The 23,976-nt window shown below is 37.7% G+C and overlaps 2 protein-coding genes and 1 pseudogene across 3 annotated transcripts; 2 read left to right on the top strand and 1 right to left on the bottom strand.

The window, feature by feature from the left end:
- Positions 1-804: 804 nt before the first annotated feature.
- LOC148762885 (G-type lectin S-receptor-like serine/threonine-protein kinase At1g11300) lies at positions 805-11,819 on the top strand (annotated as a pseudogene).
- On the bottom strand, positions 11,377-23,318 carry LOC18599545 (inositol-tetrakisphosphate 1-kinase 1). Of its 2 annotated transcripts, none has more exons than XM_007029558.3 (2): positions 22,252-23,318; positions 11,377-11,712 (listed from the first exon to the last, which is right to left on the bottom strand). In XM_007029558.3, the coding sequence occupies exon 1, from the start codon at positions 23,204-23,206 to the stop codon at positions 22,274-22,276; it is 933 nt and encodes a 310-aa protein (XP_007029620.1). In that variant the 5' UTR covers positions 23,207-23,318; the 3' UTR covers positions 11,377-11,712; positions 22,252-22,273. The 2 variants fall into 2 exon arrangements, with proteins under 2 accessions (XP_007029620.1, XP_007029621.1); XM_007029559.3 differs by lacking the exon at positions 11,377-11,712 and adding an exon at positions 21,249-21,268.
- Positions 17,853-21,105, top strand: LOC18599546 (G-type lectin S-receptor-like serine/threonine-protein kinase At1g11300). The gene is made up of 7 exons (XM_018120512.2): positions 17,853-19,250; positions 19,402-19,509; positions 19,600-19,769; positions 19,833-20,043; positions 20,149-20,386; positions 20,474-20,624; positions 20,708-21,105. The coding sequence occupies exons 1-7, from the start codon at positions 17,957-17,959 to the stop codon at positions 21,005-21,007; spliced, it is 2,472 nt and encodes an 823-aa protein (XP_017976001.2). The 5' UTR covers positions 17,853-17,956; the 3' UTR covers positions 21,008-21,105.
- Positions 23,319-23,976: the final 658 nt, after the last annotated feature.

Below are 23,976 nucleotides of genomic sequence, written 5' to 3' on the forward strand. Positions count from 1 at the left end.
TTTTTTTTAATTCATAAAAAACTCATAACAGAGGAGAATTTATTCACCTCTGGACAAATCAAGCTGATTTTGATCTGTTATTCTTTATTCAAGAATAACATTTCAAATCCTCTCCAAAAGGATCATCCTACTTTCATACAAAGCACAGCTCCCAGTTGCAAAATGATCCCAAACCCAGAAAAATCACCATGAACAAAACCCAGGCAACAGCTCTGGTCAGGTCAGGGAACACCAGAAAACCTCCTGTACCTGACAACACGATGTTTCCTGAGTTTAACTCCTAACACAACCTATACAAAAGACAACACAATAAAAATCACAATCAAAAACAATGAAAGACGGACCATAGCCCTTAGCTCCACACACATCAGCAAGGCAATCCACAGCCAACAACCATGATGGTTTGTTTCTTTTTAACAGGCATTTTCCTAGATAATCCCTGGCAGGGTTAGAATAATGGAAGGTTCAGAGAAATTTGAGTATAGATCAATATGCAGTTCACAAAAATTTGCCAGAATCAAATTATTCTATTTTGATATTTAACTTCCGCCTATGATGTGACCACCTTCCTTTAGAAAGTTCAAGGCCATGAGACTCCTGCCAAGCTAGTGGTGGTGGGTAGACAAACAGAAGTGAGTTAACGAATGGATTAAAAAAGGCTGACTACACAAAATTATTACTTGATGTATTTATCATACAATGGTGTTCATGGATATTTTACTAAAAATGATTCATTCAGATAACGCAAAGTTTTAACAACTTTGCATAATTTAATACCATAATAAATCAAGAGTATGGAAACAAAAGTCAAGGGACAGTTGCTCATGGCATCCTTTCAGTACATTCATCAATTCAGCCTGTATGCAAGTCCTGCATGCTCATGAAAAACAAAGATTGTGGGAATAATCAGATGCTCAATGTCATTGGTTCTTCATCTATCCTGTTATAGTTTAGAATTTGGCACTGCCCTGGATACTACCACTTCATCTAAATCCATCAAGGATCCTGAAGCTATAACCTCCAGCAATGGTGCTTTCAGATTGGGATTCTTTAGCATTGTTAATTCTACCAGTAGCTGCGTGGGGGTTTGGTACAGTATTGGCCGTCCTGAAAATTCTGTTATTTGGGTAGCCAACAGGGGCAAACCTCTCAAAGATAACTCTGGAGTTGTCATGATATCCGAGGATGGCAATCTTGATTTGAAAGGTCAGAAGGAGATTCTTTGGTCGTCAAATGTCAAAAATCGGGCAGCCAATGTAAGTGCTCAGGTTTTAGACTCTGGAAAGCTTGTGTTGCAAGATAACAGCACTGATGGAGTAAATTTGTGGGAAAGTTTCCAACAACCTTCTAATGCATTCGTGCCAACCATGAGAAAGAACTAATGCAAGAACAGGTAAGAAAGTGCAGTTGACATCGTGGAAAAGCTCTTCTAATCCATCAAATGGTAGTTTCTTTATTGGTATCGGCACTCTAAGCATTCCTCAAATCTTCATTTGGAACAATACCAGGCCATATTGGCGGAGTGGTCCTTGGAATGGTCAGATCTTTATTGGCATGCAAGTAAAACGTAATTAGTCCCTTTTTCTTGATGGAATTAATCTTGTGGATGACAAAGAAGGTAACTTCTATGTCACTTATGCTGCTACACAAAAGTCTGTCTTGTCACATTTACTCCTGGACTCGCAAGGAAACTAACAAGACGAGGTTGGGATAAAGGGAAGGGGGATTGGAACATTTCGTGGTCTTCACAGTAAACTGAGTGCGATGTTTATGGCAAGTGTGGGGCATTTGGAAGTTGCAACTCTGAAAACCCATCAATTTGTAGCTGTTTGAAAGGGTTTAGCCCAATAACATGGAGGAATGGAACAGGGGAAATTGGACTATCGGATGTGTGAGGATTAAATCTTTGCAGTGTGAGAGAATAAACAGTGGCAATGAATCTGGCGGAGAAGATGGGTTTTTGAAGCTGGAGAGAACCAAAGTGCCAGACTTTGCAGAGTGGTTAGCTACCCTGGAAGACAAATGCAAAGACCAGTGCCTGAACAATTGTTCCTGTATTGCTTACGCATATGATCCTGGTATTGGTTGTATGTCATGAAGCCAAAACTTAAGTTGACATACAGAAATTCTCCAACGGAGGGATCGATCTTTACATTAGCCTGGCACACTCAGAACTGTTTTTTTGAAAATTAATTGGATTTCATTATCAGAAACCAAGAATAGGTTCCTTGGAGAACAAAAGAGCACATGATTTTAAGATGCTATGCCTTGATCAGCATATCATCTCAAAATCTTGTCATCTTGCCTAAAGAAAACCAGCTTACAAAGAACCCCACAAAAACCCCTATCATCAATATACAAAAAACAAAATCAGAAACAGCAAATAGCCTCAATAAGAAACCCCACGCCTCCCTGTGCAAAAGTCATTCCTGAAGGGAGAACCAGCAAGCTTGCAATCTGATCATAAACTCAGGGCCTCATATCACAGACCTTGGCTCAAAAGCCTAAACATCTCAGCCAAATAAAAGTAAAAAAGCAACAGAGAGAAACGATCAAACTTGAAGCTTGAATTCTTCACGCAGCCATTCAAAGAAGAAGAAAAAATCTCCAGCCGCTTTACTACTCAAAGACATTCAATAAATCCTCCTGACGTCTGACCCCTTCTTTCGCTAGACTATTTGCGAATTGATTCTTTTCTCTGAATATATGGTTGACTTCCCATCCTTTAATGTTCCTTTTCAAACTTTCAACGTGCATGATCCACTTCCTTAGCCTCCAAGGAGATCCAGTTGGTCCATTAATTCATTTGACTGCATTTTTAGAATCTGACTCAATTATTAGTTTGTGAGTCTGGCTCCATTTTGAAGCGGCAAAGACCAAGAAAGCTTCCCTAATTGCCCCGACTTTAGCGAGGCTTGCATCACAAACTCCTATTGTTTTTGAGAAAATAGCTTTAATCCGCCCATCACTATCTCTCAACAGTCCCCTAATCCCCGCATCCCAAGGGCAGCCTTGTGCTGCCCCATCAACATTAAATTTCATCTGACCTGTGGCTGGTTTGCTCCAATCATCTACAGCCCTTTTTTCTTTCGTCTTGCTCATTATTTTTCCTAGCGTTGGGTCTTGATAAGTTTGCAGCACCATACCATAATCTTGAGGCCATTTGGCCTTTGCCCATGTTGTAACTTTCAACTTGCTTAATTCGTAGACCTTATCAGCATCCCATACAACCCCCTTAAACACCATCTCGTTCCTGTGGAGCCATACAGACCAAGCTATAGCATAGAAAGCCATTCTCCAAACTTTGTACTCCCCCCTTTTGACTTCAGTTTCATTCCACATGGAGAAAAAGTTGATCATGTTGTTAGGAACAGCCCATCGAGCACCCCATTCCCACTTCCATTTTGACCACACTTTCCATGTCTCTATGCAGTGCATAAAAAGATGTTTAACTGTTTCATGCTCCTTATGACACAAAACACATACAGCTGAATCGCTTGTCATGAGACCTCGCCTAACTAGTTCTTGTTTAACTGCCACCTTCTCTTGTAAAAGCTGCCAACAAAACACCTCAATTCTAAATGGTGCAAGGTTGGACCAGATCTGCTTGCATGCTCCTCTATTGCTGTTGGTAACTGGTATTACTTACTTGCAAAAGGATTGGACTATGTACTTTCCCGAGGCAGTTTTCCTCCATACTATTTTGTCCTCCATTTGGTTGCATAAGTGATATTCCTCCACTGTGGCTTTGAAATGCTTTCATTAAGCCTCTTCCCATCCAAACGGCATTCTCCTGAGTCCAATGTTCCACACCCATTTATCTTCTTCCCAATACCCATACTCATTAATGTACCCTCTTTTGTTCGTGGCCAAAGCATACATCCTCGGGTAGGTGTCCTTGAGGATTCCCTCCTCTATCCACCAATCAGTCCAGAAAAGTATGTTTTTGCCGTCACCTGCTGCTAATTGTAAATTAGACTTAACCTGCAAAAAATACTCGTTAGTAGGCATGAGAGGTTTTAAAATATTTTTCCAAATAGTGGAAAATTTCCTGTTTGTGTTTATATCGGGTAAGAGACTGGTATGACTACCTCCTATTTTTTCCACAATAAACCTCCTCCATAAACTGTTTTTTTCACTCTCGTACCTCTACACCCATTTGTTTAAAAGAACCCTATTTTTTTTATCTCCAAGTCAATAATTCCCAAGCCCCCATCATCCTTATATCGACTCACTTTGTCCCACCCCACATAATGGATCTTACATTTTTCATCCACCCCACCCCACAAAAACCTTCTCTCAATTTTTTTCCAGCTTATTCTTAACACCTTTTGGTAGCTGAAAAATGGACATATAAAAAATAGGGAGACTTGCAAGGACCGACTGGAGTAAAATGACCTTTCCACCTATTGTTAGCACCTTTGCCTTCCATCCTGCCAACCTAGCCTCAAATTTCTCAATAATAGGATTCCACATTCTAACAAAGTTCTGTTTGGCTCCGATCGGAAGTCCCAGATACACAAAGGGTATTTCTCCTATTCTACAAGCTATACTTTCTGCCCTCCTTATCCATGTTTGATTATCCACTCCTATTCCCATCACCTTACTCTTGTAGAAATTAATTTTTAACCTCGAAATGAGTTGGGAACATCTCAATACTCTTTTGGAAATGCAAAGATTCTCAACTTTCGATCTACAAAAAACCATGGTATCATCGGCAAATTGAAGGTGTGAGATTGAGAGGCCGTTGTTACAGATTGGTACGGCTTGAAAAATATCGAGAGCTTCACCTTTGTCCATGAGTTGACTAAAAGCCTCTGTAACAATGTTGAAGAGAAAACGAGAGAGTGGGCAACCTTGTCGAAGTCCTCTCTCCATCCTAAAAGGATCCGTAGTAACTCCATTAACAAGCATTGAAATTTTCGTTGATTGAAGACAGCCCCTCATCCACTTTCTCCACCTTTCCCCAAACCTCATTTTTTCCATAATAAACTGGAAGAATCCCCAATCTACACTATCGTAGGCTTTTTCAAAGTCAACTTTCAAAAGAAAGGCTCATTCTTGTCCCTTTTTCAGCAGATCAATAACTTCGTTTGCAATGAGAGCACAATCCATAAGTTGTCTTCCTTTTACGAAAGTAAACTGTTTCTCTCCAATGACTTCACCAATGACCAGTTGAAGCCTATTAGCTAGAAGCTTTGCCACAATCTTGTATAAGCTCCCTACAAGACTAATTGGTCTAAACTCTGTGATGGTGCTTGGATTAGAGACTTTCGAGATTAGCGTAATGAAAGAGTTATTCAATCCCTCTTCAAGCTGTCCTTTTTCCAAAAAATCTTCTAGACACGTCATAACCTCTTCTTTAACCAAGTGCCATTGGTTCTTAAAAAAACTGAGGTTGAAGCTGTCTAGCCCAGGCGTTTTTTCTCCATCACAACTGCATATAGTCTCCCATACTTCTTCGCTGGAAAAACCTCTTTCTAAAAAATTTGATGCCTCTTCACTTAAATTTTTAAATTGGTAATGAAATTCTTTTAAAGGCAACACTTTTCTTTTTTTTGTAGAAATCAGTAAAGTACTTGGCAATCTCACTTTTGATACCTTCTAGCTCACTGATGCTTAGATTCCCCATTTGCAGATGTCGAATAATGTTGTTACGCCTTCTAACAGAGGCTATGGTGTGAAAAAATCGAGTATTATGATCCCCATCCATTACCCATTTAAAACGTGATTTTTACTGCCATTCCTTCTCTTTTTTTCTGTACAAACCCCAAAGTTCAGCTCTTTTGTTCATCACAACTTGACGTTCTCCCTCTTCCACCCTTCATTGTTGCCACTTCTCATTAATTTCCTGCCGCTCAACTTCTAATTTTGTAATTTTTTCACTTATGTTTCCAAACACTTTTTTCTGCCATTCTTTCAACATTGGCTTTAGTCATTTAAGTTTCATCCATATACCTTTTTTCCTCCCCCCACAACCTTACGAAGTCCTCTAGTACTCTCTCACTAACATATGGAAACTCTCTTCTTCCATCCAATGGGTGAAGAATTTGAAAGGTTTGGGGCCCCAATCCACTCTCCCTAGCCCCAAGATGATCGGGTTGTGATCTAAAATGGAGACTGGTAAACACCTCTGGACCAGTTCGTTGTCATTTTTCATCAGTTTCACATCCACCAAGAATCAATCAAGTCGACTAAAGGTAGGATCCTCTCGATTGTTACACCAAGTGAATTTAGAACCAACCAGTGGTAAATCAATCAACCCCACCTCATTGATGAATTTGTTGAACCGTGCAGTAACTCTTCTCACATCTCCTCTTCCCATTCTTTCATCTTCTGTCCTTACTGTGTTGAAATCTCCTCTCAGTACCCAACATAAATCATTACCAGTGACAATTTGTTTTAATTCTTCCAACATTTCATTTCGATATCTTTCTTCATTTGGTGCATAAATGTTCCCAAGACCACACCTAGTATTGCTCTCAGTAATCACCCCAATAAGAATAATGTAATTTCTGTGACTAATCACCTCCTATAACTGGAAAAAATTTTCTTGCCACATACACAATAACCCTCCTGCTCTACCATCTGAACTAACAGCTTTACCCACAATTTTATCTTTAGACCACAATCTTTCATACATTCCTTCATAAACATTCTGCACTTTTGTTTTTTGTACAAAAACCATATTTGGCTTACATCTGCCTATAGCTCTCCTCAGTGCTCTCTTTTTTTCTCCCCCACCTAAGCCTCTGATATTCCATGACAATATATTCATAAAAAAACAAAACACTGAAATTCTTACCTGACTCCCTGTTCTGGCACTCCTTCCTTCTTCCTTTCCTCTGCCTCTGCCATTTGTTTCAAGACCTCGTTCCTCTCGACATCAAATTCCAAACCTAAGCGTCTACTTACTTCCATAGTTTGCAATGTCTCCTTCCATATGGTTTCACATCTTGAATCAGCCCTTGAAATTTCTCCATGAAGTCCATCAAATTTCTTTTTCCCCGATTTCACTATATCTTTTTTTTTATCTTTCTACCTTTTTTTTTGTTGTTGTTTCTTTTTTTTATTTTTTACTTTAACTTTTCCTTCCCTTGTTGCCATTATTTTTGCTTGTTCTGCTTCCTTTGGTCCTTCTTCTGTTTCTTGATCCCTTATTTTCTTTTGTCCCATCTTGTTCTTTTTGTCCTTACTTTCCTTCGACTTAATTCTCTTCTATCTTCCTTCATCTTTCTCTTTAACCAAGTTTGTAAGTATTATATCATCTGACATTGACAAACCCGGATTTCTGAGCTTCCGTTCCAACACGTTTCCTTGTCTTCTTAGCTTGGTTTCTACCACCCTTGACCTCTCTTCATCGACCGAGCTTTGAGCTCCTCTACCAAAACACCTTTCTCCTTCACCAGATTCTCCTTATCCCATCGTATTGTCTTTCTCTTGATTTTTCTTCCCCTTTCTATTTTCCTAATGATTGTCGACTGAACCAACTTTTGAGCTGTCACACAAGTTGTTTGTCCTTTGTGATCCTAAGCTTACTTCTCTCCCATCTTGATCTGTTGCCCCACTAGGCTCGCAATCCATTTTCAGGTAACGAAGGTCCTTTCTCCCCCTTTGACATGTAGAAACCCAGCGTCCCATCTTTTCTACTGGGCTTGTAAAACCCTTACTAGTGGCCCACCCTCTATTTGAAACTATATATGTTTCCTTGCCCTTTCTTAATGGCTTATCCGTTACTTTTTTTGACTTTGGACTACCACTTTGTTGATTGGCCCCATTCTCTTTTCCGTTTGACCCCAACTTCTCCTTTTCCATTTCAATGTGTGTGGTTTTCTTTCCCCATTTCAAATTTCCCTCCCTTATCTCCTTTTCCCTTTTTAGCTTGCACTAAATAATCCCATCACCTTCTTGTTGTGTTCCCTCCAATGAAACATGTGCATCATGTCTATTTTCTATCACCTTCCCTTGGTTATGTTCCCTATAATTTATTAGACCCGTTGATTTCCCCTTAAGTGCCACCTCATCATCATCCACGGTGGTTGATTTCCTCCCCACTATGTTCTGTTTCTCCACCCATCGAACCTCTTTTTGCTCTACCGGTATTGGTTCACGGCATGCCCATGCTTTGTAGAATGTCTCATCGCAAGCTTGCCTCTCCATATCACATGATTCCTCCCTAATTATCGATGTTCTCATTATGTATGCTTTCCCATTCACTATGATCTGTTGGTTCACGAGGACATTCCTTTTGCTCATTGCTTCAACTTTGATGACAGCCACATCCAATCGACTTCTCCTTTCAGTTTCCTGGTCAACTTTAAGAAACTTTCCCCAGCAATTACCTATTGCTTCAAACATTTTTAGGTGCCATAGATGAAAAGGAAGTTCCTCAATTTTCACCCATACTTTGTATCTCCGTTCATCCTTCTCCATGTTGTAAGGCTTGATGTCTTCAAACCAAATTGAGAAAATGTCATAATATTGGTCAAGCAGGACTTCCATTTCACCTTTATCACCAAAAGTGACTATCACGTTGAGGCCTCCTGCTTGTCTCACAAGCACCATAATACTTTCCTTTTGTAGATAACTCTGCACCTCTCTATAACATATCTGACTTTTGAGATGCCCTAAAGCACTGCGCCTAAGCCATTCCACCTCATCCCCTGTAATTTTAACTCTTATTCCATCCACTTTGCTCAAACCGATCCCTGTCTTTGAAATAGTATCTCCTCTCATACCATTGGTTACTACTTCTCTATATGACGACATGCCTCTTTCTCTGATAAATTCTTCCATCTTTTTTTGGACCATTTGGTTCCTTCCTTTGCTTCCATCCTTGGCCTTATTAGCTTCTTTGACTGTCAGAAACCTTCCATCTAGTTTAATATTCTGGCCATACCTTATCGCTCTTAGCAGTTCATATTCAAAGCGACATCGGACAAAAGCATATTTTGTTTCTCTTTTTTCTGGCTGTTTTGGTATAAAGAGATCCACAACGATTCCAAACTGGTAAAAAAAATTTTTTAGGTCCTTCTATTATAGTCTGTTGCTCACGTTATTGACGAAAGTAATGAAGACCCTATTTGTCCACCTCCAAAAATCCTGCTTTCTGTTCCTCTCCTCCTAGTTTACTACCTTTGTCCACCCTTCTCCCTCCCTTGCAATCTTTCCTGAGCTACGGTAGTTTAACCAGTCTCTTATTTTAACTCTCTCTCTTCCTAAACGTCTATTTCTCTCAACTTCTCTCTCTAGTTCTCTCTCGTGCTCTTTCATTTTTTTTTTCAGCATAACCTTCTTGGGCATGTAAGTGTCACGTTCGCACACTCAGAACTTGGTAAATTGTTCTATTTTGCGTCAAAACTTTTGCTATTTCTTTAGTTATCTGCCTTTGTAGCTAAGGTGTTGTATGTGCACACGCACACACATGTAATTTTTTAGTTAATAGATATAGATAGAAGTTCGAACTTAAGGTTTCTCTACCATTCTGTTTGGGCTGTAGATTAAAAGAAATACATACAGAGGATTATCATAATAACGATGGTTATAGGATTTGTTGTCATTGCCATATCTACATTTTTCCTATAGAGGTGGATGGGCAAGCATAGAGGTAATGTCCACTATAATAGTAGTTCAATACTTTAACTAGAGTGTTTTGTCAGATAACTGTCAGGTACGAGAGCTTATTAGTATTTTCTGTATCAGCTAAGAAAGAAATAAGTGGAGAGAAACTGATGTTCAATACAAGGGAAGCACACCCAAAATTTTTGTGGGATGACACAGTTGAGGACAACATAAATGAAGATAAACTTCTGCAGCTACCACTATTTAAAATTGAGGAGCTTGCAATTGCAACAAACAACTTCAATCTTTCAAATAAACTAGAGCAACGTGGTTTCGCAGCAGTGTACAGGGTAATTGTTGTTTTCAGAAAATGATACTTAGCCAAATGAAATTTGTGCAATACTAAAGTGAATTGCTTAACAGGGAACATTAAAGAATAGGCAGAAAATATAGTGAAGAGACTGTCATGAGCTTCAGGACATGTATTCGAAGAATTCATGAATGAAGTGTTGCTGATCTCTAAACTTTAACATTGAAATCTTGTTAGACTCCTAGGCTGTTGTGAAGAAGGAGAAGAAAAAGATACTGGCTTACAAATGCTTGCCTAACGAAAGTTTGGATGCATTTATCTTAGGTTAGAACCTGTGTCATTCCTTTTTTTTGAAGCACATTGCCCTTTTTCTCAACATTGTCTAAATTACTCTTTGGATAAAAGGTTACATTTGGTGTTTCTTTTTTTCCCTTAAAGATCCAACCAAACAAGAGCTCTTGGATTGGAAAACACGACTCAAAATTATCAAAGGAATTAGTCGAGGTTTACTTTATCTTCACAGAGATTCTAGGTTGTGAATTATCCTTAGAGATTTAAAGGCAAGTAATGTCTTATTAGTTGAAGAGATGAATCCAAAAATATCATACTTTGGAATGGCTAGGATTTTTGGAGGTAATGAAAATCAAGCAAACACAAAAAGAGTAGTAGGAACATAGTAAATACACGAGTCTTGTGCCTAAATTTTCAATAAGTATAGTCAACTTACAGTAACACTCTACATTCTAAATTATTGTTGTTTTTATTATGTTAAATGTAGTGGCTACATGTCTCCTGAATATGCAATGGAAGGACATTTTTCAGAGAAATTCGATGTTTTTAGCTATGGTGTTTTATTACTAGAGATCATCATTGGGAGAAGAAACACAAGTTTTTATAATAACGAGTATTTTTCTTTAGCTATGGTATTGAGGACTCAAATTTTGTTGAATTTTATATCATACGGGAAGGAATTAGCTTCTTTTTTTCATCTCCTTGGGCTGCCACTCATTCTCTAGTTGTGAAAAGCGACTCTGCCAATGCTATCAATTTGGCGCAACACCACTGCAAAGTCCCTTGGCGGATGAAAAATATTTCAAATGCCATTGAAACTTTCTTGCGTAAAAACATAAGAATCACTTTCAAGCATGTAATGAGGGAAGCCAACAAGGTTGCAGACGGATTGGCCAAAGCAGGGGTGTTAAGATACTCAAACTTCAAATCCTACTTTCAAAACCAACAGGGGGAGAGTACATGAACTCTTCCTTCATTGCAAAGGCTTTATTATTTTGGTTAACCTTCAACTACCCCTATGTCTTTTCTTTTGAATATGATTTCTCACTTTATCCTTTGTTTGTCATGCTTTGTACCTCAATGCTGGAAGTAGCAGACCTCTTTTTTTGTAATCTACTACTCTTTTGCATGGCATTCCTGAAGTGCCTTTTGTAATCTCCTCTTGTGAGATCACTTGTGAATAATAAATATTGCATTTCAAAAAAAAAAATAACGAGCATTCTTTCAGCCTTCTGAGATATGTAAGTTTACATGATCATCATGGCCTCTGTTTTAGTAACAAACTCACAATAGATATTGCTTTCATGGCAAAAGAGTTTAATATATACAATAATATTTGCAACTCTCAGGCATGGCAGTTGTGGAATGAAGACAACATTTTGGCATTACCAGATAAGGTTGTTTCTGATCCATGCCATCGTCAGGAAATATTGAGATGCATACACATGGGATTGCTGTGCGTGGAAGAATCAACAAAAGATAGTCGACTATATCTATTGTCATTTCAATGCTTAACAGTGAGATTGTAGATCTTCCTACTCCAAAACAGCCTGCTTTCACAGAAAGACAGATTACATCAGATATAGAATCCCTTGAGAGTAATCAAAATAGATATTCTATAAATTATGCGATTGTTACTAATGTCGAAGGCCGATGAGAAGCAAGTTATATAAATGTATATGCATTTTACATTCATGTTGCAAATTTTATTTAATGGCCAAAGTTGTTAAGAATAATACTTGCATGGCTTGGTGTCCGTGTATGTGCAGTTGCTGATTATTTGGATAAAGACATGCAGTTGCTGATTATTTGGATAAAGACATGCAGTTGTTGGTTATTTGGATTAAGACATTTAGTTACTTGTAGTAAACTGTTTTTAAAACTTCCTTTTAACACTTGTAATCCATGCCTTAACACTTGAATCCATGTCTTGACAAGTGTTATGGATGTAACTACCTTTTTTGTGTATAAATAGGGGTGTCTAGTATGAATAAAGTGTGCATTCATCAGAACAATTTTTGTTCTTCTTTAAAATTCTTTCTCTGGTTTGTTGCTTCATATAGCAACTTTAGTTCTGTCCATATTTTTTCTTCATGGGATCTAGAGCCTATTTTAATCTTAAGGGGCTGTGTTTGTAAGATAATAAAAACAAAGCCATTTCCCAAAACCTTAAGAAAACCATCTTCCTACAAAATGGCCTCCAACAATATTCTTAGTCATCAATCTCCACCAAACTTCAATGGAGAGAATTATGCAATTTGGTCAGTTAAGATAGAAGCCTATCTTCGTGGTTACGATCTTTGGGATGTCATAGAATCTGGAGGTGAAGTACTTGTCTTGAGAGAGAATGCAACTCTTGTACAAATTAAACAACATAACGAGGAAGTTATCAAGTGCTACAGAGTGCTGGCATGTATCCATGGGGCTATTTCGGATGCTGTATTTACAAGAATAATGGGAGCCAAATCAGCAAAAGAGGCATGGGACAAACTTAAAGAAGAATTTCAAGGCTCATAGAGGACAAAGCAGATGCAGGTAATGAATTTATTAAGGGAATTTGAGACTTTAAGAATGAGGGATACTGAAAATGTTAAAGACTACATTAACAAAATCATGCGAGTGGTGAACCAGGTGCGGCTGTTGGGAGAGAATCTTTCTGAAAGCTGTGTAGTCCAAAAAGTTCTTGTGTCTTTACCAGAAAAATTTGAATCTACAATTACATCATTAGAAGGGTCAAATGACCTCTCAACCTTGACTCTCATTGATGTAGTAAATGCACTCCAAGCCGTAGAGCAAAGGAGAGCAATGTGAAGTGATAATACATCTGAAAACGCTTTATTTGCAAAGATGAAAGGAAAAGCAGGAGGTGAGTCAAGAATAAAAAAAGGCTCAAGTGATCAGAAGGAGAAAGAAAAAGAAAGGGTTTAATATAACAAACTCATGGGAAGAAGAGCAAGTTTCAAATGTGTTCTCACTGTAAGAAGAGAAATCATTCAGAGGCCTACTATTGGTTCAGACCGAGTGTCAGGTGTCGTGCATGTAATCAATTGGGTCACATTGAGAAGGTATGTAAAAATAAACTAGAGAAGCATGATAAGGCATCACAAGCAGATGAGAAGGCTGATGTTGTCGAAGAGCAGTTGTTTATGACCTTGACACGACCCAAGGTAGTTGACTCAAATCAATGGTTATTGGACAGCGGTTGTTCAAATCACATGACTCCCAATAAAGAAGTCTTTACTGAACTTGATACTCTGCGTCAATCTAGTGTTGAAATTGGTGATGGCAAATATCTATATGCAGTAAGGAAAGGTACAACCAACATTCAAACTTCCCTGGGAAGTAGGTATGTCAGAAAAGTGTTGCTTGTTCTTGATTTTGCTCAAAATCTACTAAGTGTAGGCCAAATGATGGATGATGGATATATCTTACTTTTTAAAGATAAATCATGAACTGTGTATGATTCATCGAGTGAGTTTGTTATGAATGTTCCCATGAAAAGGAAATGCTTTATAGTAAATTTGGAAGATGTTTGTTTTTCGGCCTCTGAGGTAAAATTGAATATGACAACACTTTGGCATAAACGGTTTGGACATTGTAATCTTGGTTCCTTGGTATAAGCTAGCAGGTCAAGCTTGATGGAGAATTTACCTTCCTTAACTGAATCAAATCAAGTTTGTAGTACATGTCAGTTTGGGAAATCTGCTAGAAAGCCATTTCCATCTGCTCAATCAAGTAAAGCAACCATGAAGCTTGAACTTGTTCACACTAACATTGAAGGTCCTATGAGTGAAGAATCTCTAAATGAAAGTAAGTTTTTTCTAATCTTCATTGATGATGCTTCCAGAATGTGTTGGATTTATTTTATGAAACATAAATTTGAAGTGTTTAATCTCTTTTTGAAGTTCAAGGCTAGAGTTGAACAAGAATCTGGAAGGAAAATTAAAATTCTGAGATCTGACAATGGTGGAGAGTACAAGTCTTTAGAATTTTCTCAATATCTCGAGAAGGACGGGATTCAACATCAACTCACAGCTCCTTACACTCCTCAACAGAACGGAGTTAGTGAAAAGAAAAATAGAACTATAATAAAATGACTTGGTGTCTTTTATTTGGAAAATGAGCTACCAAAGAGTTTTTAGGCAGAAGTCGCCAATACAGCTGTATACTTGTTGAACATTCTTCCCATAAGAGCCTTGAGAATTGTGACTCCATATGAAGCTTGGTTTGAAAAAAAGCCATCAGTAAGTCATCTACATGTTTTTGGGTGCATTTGTTATCAACATGTCTCTAATGTGCTAAGAGATAAATTACAGTCAAAGGCGGTGAGAGGAATATTTGTAGGGTACAATCTATAATCAAAAGCCTACCACATATATCAAATTGACTCTGGTAAGATTTCCATTAGCAGAGATGTCACGTTTGATGAAGAACTTAGTTGGGATTGGAATGAGAAGAAAATCAAATAATCAAATAACGCTATTCAAAGTCAGAATGATGATGGTGGTGAACTTGATCTTGATGAAGTGACTGATGAAACTCCTGTACGAGGTTCTCGCACTATTCAAGACATATACAACAGATGTCAAGTTGCAATAACAGAACCTACCTCATTTGATGAAGCTGCACTTCACAAGGAATGAAGATCAGCTATGAAAGAAGAAATTGCAATGATTGAGAAAAACAAGACTTGGACTCTTGTTGATCGACCAAAACATAGACAAGTGATTAGCGTGAAATGGATCTTTATGAAAAAGATGAATGCAGATGGTTCTTTGAATAAATGCAAAGCAAGGCTTGTTGCAAAGGGTTTTTCTCAAATGCCAGGAGTAGATTATTTTGATACTTTTGCTCCTGTAGCAAGGTTGGATACTATCAGGCTTCTTTTTGCACTATCAATATCTTATGGTTGGAAAGTCTTTCATCTGGATGTTAAGTCTGCATTTTTAAATGGCAAACTAAATGAAGAAATATATGTGGACCAACCCATGGGATTTGAAGTAGAAGCTAATAAAAACAAAGTTTATAGGTTACATAAAGCCTTATATGGGTTAACGCAAACACCATGTGCATGGTATAGTAGGATTGATTCTTACTTGCAGAATCAGGGGTTTCACAAAAGTTTGAATGAGGCCACATTATATGTGATGGAAGGAGGTACTACCAACTCTCTAATTGTATCATTATATGTTGATGATCTTTTGATAACAGATGCAAATACAAAAGGTATTGCTAAACTTAAAACATCAATGGAAAAAGAATTCAACATGTCAGATTTGGGTTTGATGACTTATTTTTTTAGGCTTGAAGTGTCACAAACAAGGAGTGGTATTCACCTAACTCAATAGAACTACATAACAGAGGTGTTGAAATGATTCAACATGAACAATTGCAAGACAACTGAAACTCCTTTGAATGCAAAAGAGAAATTGTCAGTTGACTCAAGTAACAAGCTCTACAATCCCAGTGAATATAGAAGTCTAATAGGTTGCCTTCTCTATATATGTTCAACTCGAACAGAACTTATGTTTGCTGTCAGTTACTTGTCACGATTCATGCAACAGCCATGTCAATCACATCTCACAGCAGCCAAAAGGATTTTGAGGTATCTAAAAGGTACAACAAGCTATGGTGTTGCATTCATACAAGTTAAAACCATTGAACTTGTAGGATTTTCTGATAGCGATTGGGGAGGTAGCATTGATGATGCCAAAAGTACCTCTGGATATATATTTATTCTTGGGAATGGAGTGTTTTCATGGAATTCACACAAGCAAGAATCAGTAGCACAATCCTCAGCAGAAGCAGAGTACGTAGCAGCTGCTGCAGCTGCAAACCAAGGGATATGGTTGAGAAAAATTCTACATGATCTTAGAATGCCATTGATGAATCCTACCAAGGTGTTTGTTGACAACAAATCTGCCATATCAATAGCACAAAATCCAGTTTTCCATGGGAGAACTAAACACATTCATGTAAAATATCATGCCTTGAGGGATGCACAAAAGAAAGGTGAAATTCTTGTACAATATTGCTCATCTGATGATCAAGCTGCTGACATTATGACTAAGCCTCTTTCTAAGGCTAAGTTTGAACATAATCGAGAAATACTTATGGTGAAGAATGCAAGCATCAAGGAAGGGTGTTAAGAATAATACTTGCATGGCTTGGTGTCCGTGTATGTGCAGTTGCTGATTATTTGGATTAAGACATGCAGTTACTTGTAGTAAACTGTTTTTAAACTTCCTTTTAACACTTGTAATCCATGCCTTAACACTTGAATCCATGTCTTGACAAGTGTTATGGATGTAACTACATTTTTTGTGTATAAATAGGGGTGTCTAGTATGAATAAAGTGTGCCTTCATCAAAACAATTTCTGTCCTTTAAAATTCCTTCTCTGGTTTGTTGCTTCATATAGTAACTTTAGTTCTGTCCATATTTTATCTTCAAAAGTCACAGTTTATGTACTGTAAGATTTGATTTTTTGTGGTCTTGAAGTTTCATAATTAGGCTAATGCTTTTGCACATTTCAAGCATCGAAATTGTGGAATGGAAAGTTACTTTCGCCTTACAGATTATTGAAGCTGAGACTTGCATGGAAGATCCGTACGGCCCTTATGCAAGTGCAGGTGCCTTGTGCATATGGTTTTGTACTGTTTTTTCAGCTTGCATGCAGACATGTCGCTGTCAAAGCACGCACCCAATGCATGCATGGATATTAGATATCTGCCTTCTGCCTATGGTTAGTGTAATGCATAAGGGGAATGATGCATTTGGACTTGTTTTGTTCATACTGCAAAATATCTATTAACAGATGCAATCTTGCATCTGTTGAGCCTGCAAAAATGCTCACAGCAGCCAAGAATAAATTACAAGGAAATTTTTGCATCTGTTGCCAAGTATCACACCATCAGATTTTTCATGGCACTGTCTACTAGTGTAGGTTGAAAAGTTCATCGTCTAGATATTAAATCTGCCTTTCTTAATGGCTTTGCTTAAGGAGAAGAATGAACGCTTTAATATTCTTAACCTTTCCTTAAAGATCCAATAAGAGAACAGCTTTTGGATTGGAAAAAACGCTTTAGTATTATTGATGGAGTTAGTCAAGGTCTCCTTTATCTTCACACGGATTCTACCTGACAAATCATAGCAGAAAACTATAGGTGTTCAAGAGAAGAAATTAGAAAAATAAAGCTTTTTTTGCGGTCAACCAATTTTGTGGAATATAAAATGTTGATGAACACAACACCAGATGGCACCCCTGGTGTTGTCTTACATATAGATAGGCTCTTTCCGAGAGCTTTTTTCCTGTGTTTTTTCAACAGGCTGTTTCCAGGAATTCCTAGCAATGCCATCAATTTGGTCAAATCAAATTAAATAATTAATTTATCAAGATTTACTTTCAATCACCAAAGTATGTACCGTCTACACTGAGAAAGTAGAAGTCCCTTAAATTCTTGACACGCCAGTGGGTGGGGAGTTAATCTATGGATTAAAACTAAAAAAGATTGACAAAACTAAGCTATTACGTAGTGTTTTTCTCATTTGACTATTCATTAGTCAAAATGGTGTACCAGTATTTCCCTAACAACTTCTACTGTTTTATACCTTAAGTTCTGAATAAAAGATTAGCTCAATAAAGACTAAAGTGAAACAGAGTGACGACAATTTGTGCATGGCATCCTTAATCCTCAAGAAAATCCAGCTACGACCTGGTACAAATCTCTACTCCGACAATTGTAACTTAATCCTCAAGAAAAAAAAACAGCATGTGCACAGGGCCAGCATTCTCATGAAAAACAGAGTTATGGGAATAGTCAGTGGCTCAAGATTCGTAGTTCTTCTTCTCCTATCCTGTTATTGTATAAAATTTGGCACCGCTATGGACACTATCACATCGTCTAACTCAATCAAAGATCCTGGGGCTATAACCTCCAACAGCGGGGTATTCCGGTTTGGGTTCTTTAGCCCTGCAAATTCTACAGATCGCTATGTGGGGATATGGTACAATATTGGCATTCCTGAACAATCTGTTGTTTGGATAGCCAACAGGAACAAACCCCTCAAAGATGACTCTGGGGTTGTCATGATAGCAGAGGATGGCAATCTAGTGGTTTCAAATGGACAAAAGGAGATTCTTTGGTCATCCAATGTAAAAAGTCCAGCAGCGAATACAAGTGCTCAGGTTTTAGACTCTGGAAACCTTGTGTTGCGGGGTATCACTGATGGAGCAAGCTTATGGGAGAGCTTTCAACAACCTTCTGATGCCTTCGTGCCAACCATGAAAATTAGTACTAACGTAAGAACAGGTGAAAAAGTGCAGTTGACATCATGGAAAAGCTCTTCTGATCCATCTAATGGTAGTTTCTCTCTGGGTCTTGGACCCCTCAGCATTCCTCAAGTCTTTATTTGGAACAATACCAGGCCGTATTGGCGGACTGGTCCATGGAATGGTCTCATCTTTACTGGCGTCGAACATATGTATTCATTTTACCTTGATGGATTTAATCTTGTGGATGACAAAGAAGGAAATTTTTATATTATGTTTGGTTTAGTTGGCAAGTCTTATTTATTGTATTTATATTTGAATTCACAAGGAAAACTAATACAACGAGACTGGGATGAAGGGAAGAGGGATTGGAACATTAGTTGGTCTGCTCCGGAAACAGAGTGTGATGTTTATGGCAAGTGTGGGGCATTTGGAAGCTGTGACTCTCAGAAACAACCAATTTGCAGCTGTTTAAGAGGGTTTGAGCCCAAGATCACAAAGGAATGGACTAGAGGAAATTGGGCTAGTGGATGTGTCAGGAGTAAACCTTTGCAGTGTGAGAGAACAAACAATGGCAGCAAACCTAGCAAAGATGGGTTTTTGAAGCTAGAGAAGATGAAAGTGCCAGACTTTGCAGAGTGGTCACCTACCCTGGAAGACAAATGCAAAGAACAATGCCTGAACAATTGTTCATGTGTTGCTTATGCATATGATGCCGGTATCGGTTGTATGTCATGGAGTGAAAACTTAATTGACATGCAGAAATTATCCACAGGAGGGCTAGATCTTTACGTTCGGCTAGAGCATTCAGAACTTGGTAAATTCTTGTCTTTTCTATTTTACTATTTCTTGAGTTATCTTTTTTTTTTTTTGCTAAGGTACAACAGTTTTCTAGTCGACAGAATTTCTTGGTATTCAATTGTGGCTAGATAAAAGTAACTTAATGACCCATTTCTCTCTATTTGCAGATACGACGAAAGAAAGGAATATGATTATCATAATAACAGTACTTATTGGAATTATCATCATTGCCATCTCCACATTTTTCTTATGGAGGCGGAAGGCCAAACAAAGAGGTAGTGTTCACTGTACTAATTGTTTCCTGGTTTGAAACCGTAACATTGTGTTGTAACTGTGAATACACTACTTACTACTTTCTGTATCAGTTAACAAAGTAAAAAGTGAAGAAATGCTGCTACCCAATAAGGGGGATAACATAGATGAAGTTGAACTCCAGCGACTACCACTATTCAAATTTGAGGAACTTGCAACTGCGACAACCAACTTCAGCCTTTCAAACAAGCTAGGGCAGGGTGGTTTCGGTCCAGTGTACAAGGTAACCATGGGTTTTGAGCAAATGAGTGACATTTGAACTTTACTGAGCTGATTTTCCTTTCAGGGAACATTAAAGGATGGGCAAGAAATAGCAGTGAAGAGACTGTCGACAGGTTCTGGACAGGGGTCAGAAGAATTCATGACTGAAGTGTCGGTGATATCTACACTCCAACATCGAAATCTTGTTAGACTCCTTGGCTGTTGTGTTGAAGGAGGTGAAAGGGTGTTGGTCTACGAGTACATGCCCAACCGAAGCTTAGATGCGTTTCTCTTCGGTTAGAACACGCAGCTTGCGTTCTCTAAGTTTTCCTTTATAGTCATGCAATTTTCTTTTCGTTCGTACATGTTAATGGTTTCATTTGGTCTGTCTTTTCTTAAAGATCGGGCCAAACAAAAACTACTGGATTGGAAAAAACGCTTCAAAATTATTGAAGGAATTAGTCGAGGTCTCCTTTATCTACACAGAGATTCCAGATTACGAATTATCCACAGAGATTTAAAAGCAAGTAATATCTTACTAGACGAAGAAATGAATCCGAAAATCTCAGACTTTGGAATGGCTAGGATTTTTGGAGGCAATCAAAATCAAGCCAACACAAAAAGGGTAGTGGGAACACAGTAAGTAGACAATCCTTTCACAAACCAAGTCAGAATTCATCGTTAGTCTCTCTTCTAAGATATGGCTGTCTTGATATTAACTTGCAGCGGCTACATGTCTCCGGAATACGCCATGGGAGGACATTTTTCAGAGAAATCCGATGTTTTTAGCTATGGTGTTCTATTACTGGAGATCATTAGTGGGAGAAGAAACACAAGTTTCTATAACCAAGAGCATTCTTCTAGCCTTTTGGGATTTGTAAGTTTACATGATCAATAATAATAGATTAAACTTTCAAAGAAAACAGTTTCATAAACAAGATAATATTTGCAAATTTTCAGGCATGGCAGTTGTGGAATGAAGACGACATTATGGCATTACCGTATACAGATCAATGCCATTTTCAGGAAATAAAGAGATGCATGCATGTGGGATTGTTGTGCGTACAAGAATTTGCAAAAGATAGGCCGACTATATCTACTGTTATTTCAATGCTAAACAGTGAGATTGTAGATCTTCCTACTCCAAAACAACCTGCTTTCATTGAAAGAATGATTGCAGTAGATATAGAGTCCCCTCAAAATAATCAGAATAGATGCTCTATAAATGATGTGACTGTTACCAATGTCGAAGGCCGATGAGAAGCAAGTTCTAAAAATGTGTATATATTTTACATTCATGTTACATAGTTTATTTGATGATTGACTGTTTATAGTTTATTTGATGATTGACTGTTTATTCACTCTAAGATCTGATTTTGCAGTTTTGAAGTTTCATATTTTGGCTAATACCTTTGCATGCTTCAAGCATGGAAACTGTGGAGGTGGTGTTTGTTCTATGCTTTGAGAATAAAATTTAAAGCAGGATGCATTGGCTAGCACCACGATTGGCCAAGAGACTACCTGAAACAAAGCTATTAGCCTGATATCGGAAAGGACACAGGTTCCATAAGTAATCAATCTCAATTTGATCTGAAATCTTAAGCTGATGAATTGAGGCAAAACCAACATATCTCATAATATGAACTATATGACCAACATGAAAATAACCTGTTAATAACCACTAGTTCAAAAGCTTAAGGTCAATTGGGTGCAGTAGAATGGCTTGGTTCCATACTTCTAAGTTCTAACACAGCTCAAGTATAAGATTCTCAAGTAATTCTTGTGCCTAACAAAGAATAACAAACTGAAGAACTTAAGCTAACAAGTGACAGATGTTCAACTAAATTTGTTTCTACCATCTTCAATGGTGCTTTCAGATCATATTCATAGTACCAACTTTATATGGGTTGCAACAAAAGCAAAAGCAAAAGCATATGTTGCCAAAGAATTATGCTCCTTCCATTATCAAACTCCACAAGCTGGCCAGCATCAGAATCTTAAAGGTCCATACTTCAAACTTTATATTCTCCTATAAATTCCCTATTTTCCATCACCCATAACATTACTCCAAATCAGTATAGATTACTCCCAAAGTGAATGCCACGCCAAATAAAAGTGCTTTTCCCCCTATTTGCATTTATAGCCCGACACCTACCACTCCTGGTAAGTTTGTCATAACTTCTAACTCTACCCTAAAAATATCTAGATGCTTTTCTTTATCAAGTCTTTCGGAAGTAGTGAAGGAGGATGAAGGCGGAATAGGAAACTCTTCTTCCTAAAATAATAACCTATTCATCTAATGCCATAACACTGGAAACGAAGATGACATTAACACAAATGCCAAAAGCCAAATAAATCCACAATCCACAAAATTAATTGACATGATAAACAAGAAAAGGATAAATAAGTAATGGGAAAATTCATGTATTAAAATTATCAATAAAATTTGATACAAAGTATATCAAAATATGAGCTTAATAAAACATCGAATATTTAAAATGTACCTATATTTGGCACCGTCGATCCTCAATCTTCACCACTTATTTGTTCTTTGCGCACGACATCCAACAGAAAATCCGTTATGACAGACTCAAAATCCGGCATTTTGGCGTACCCCGGAAAATAATTAATATCAATAACTAAGTAATTATCCTTATTTCTACCATCCCTAATCACATCAAAATTAAACAGATTCAACCTTAATTCCTCCCTTAGCCCTTTCACCAACTCCTCCACTAAACTCTCCGGGGGCATTTCCGTCTTTTCAAAATCACAACCTTCCCCGCCACCGCCACCGGCGGCAGTTAAATTCGAAACCTGCGAAAACGGCAACGAACCTTTCAAATTTACCAATTTTTCCTCCGAAATATCCGGCAACGACTTCCGTTTCACGCACCGAAAATATTTCCCCGCAACGTAGACTTTAAAAACGACGCCGCCGTGATTAACGAACTCCTGTAAGACAAACGGCGCTGTTAAGTTCTTTAACCCTTCGTTGTCGAAGATAAGATGCAATTTATGGGACGTCTCGCTGCCGTCTGCGTCTAACGGCTTCGCAATTAACGGAAATGTTAGTTTCAAATTTTCCATATCAGTAACTTCCGTAATGGCAATTTGTTTGGGGACTCCGGAGTTTGTTATTTTCAGTTTCGAAACGGTTTCGAGCATTGAAATTCTGTTCTGGAGAACCTCGATGTAATCTGGGGAGTCAATGATGGGGATGCTAGGGTTTTGGGAAGTAAAGTCTTGGAGGTTTTGTTTCCAATCTGATCCGTACAATTTGTGGATGATGCAGTCGAACGGTACTTGTTGGATTAAAGGTTTGTTGGGGTCGACTTTGGTTAAAACAATTCCTTTCTGAGGGGCATGGGAAAGGAGGGAAGGCAGTATGAAGGTTTGCTCCTTTTTGGAGGTTAGAGCGTAACCGATTCGGTAGAGTTCTGAAGGTAGATTTGACATGTTCCGTAGGAGGGTCTGTTTGGGAGGCGAGAGAGTTGAGAGAGAAAATGGAAGTTTCAGACCTTCGGTGCAAAGAGATCATTACCAGCTTCAGCAGTAGAGAGAGAAAGAAAAAGAGGAGAAAAGAGACACGTGGCAATAAGAACCTCAATAGTTGAAAAGAATGCAAGGTTACGTTATACGTGTACCGGTGGGTCCAGTGTTTGGAAAAGCGAAAGAAAGAGAAAAGGGGTAAAATTAAAGGTTAAATAGTTAAATTTTTTTTAAATTATTTAAAAAAATTTTATTGAACAATTTAATTTTTATTATGTTTAATTAAATTTTTATATTTTTATTTTAAATTAAATAAAATTTTATTACCATTAATTAATTATATAATAAACGATATAAACTCATATTTTTCTATCACTTCGTATCATAACACCGTTATTATTGATTAATTAATCAATTATTAATTATAAAATTTTATTTAATTCAAAAATAGAAAAAACTTTAATTGATTTACTTCATTCTCTTGTAAAATTGCACCCTCATGATACTTTTTCTTTTTATTTTTTTATTTACATTATATTAATAATGGAAATTATAATAGAAATTTTAAAATAAAAATTTTGTATTTTATTTTACTTAAACTATTGGGAGCACTGTTTTTTTTTTATCATTTCCCTTCATTAAAAAGATCTGCAACGTGTCAAAAAAGAGATTCTCCCAAAAAAAATAATGGTTTTGGTTTTTCCTAAAGAGACTATGCTGGAGCTGGAGATGGAGAT

Source organism: Theobroma cacao, chromosome 5 (genome assembly GCF_053813885.1).
Source record: "Theobroma cacao isolate CCN51 chromosome 5, ASM5381388v1, whole genome shotgun sequence".
Classification (NCBI taxonomy): domain Eukaryota; kingdom Viridiplantae; phylum Streptophyta; class Magnoliopsida; order Malvales; family Malvaceae; genus Theobroma; species Theobroma cacao.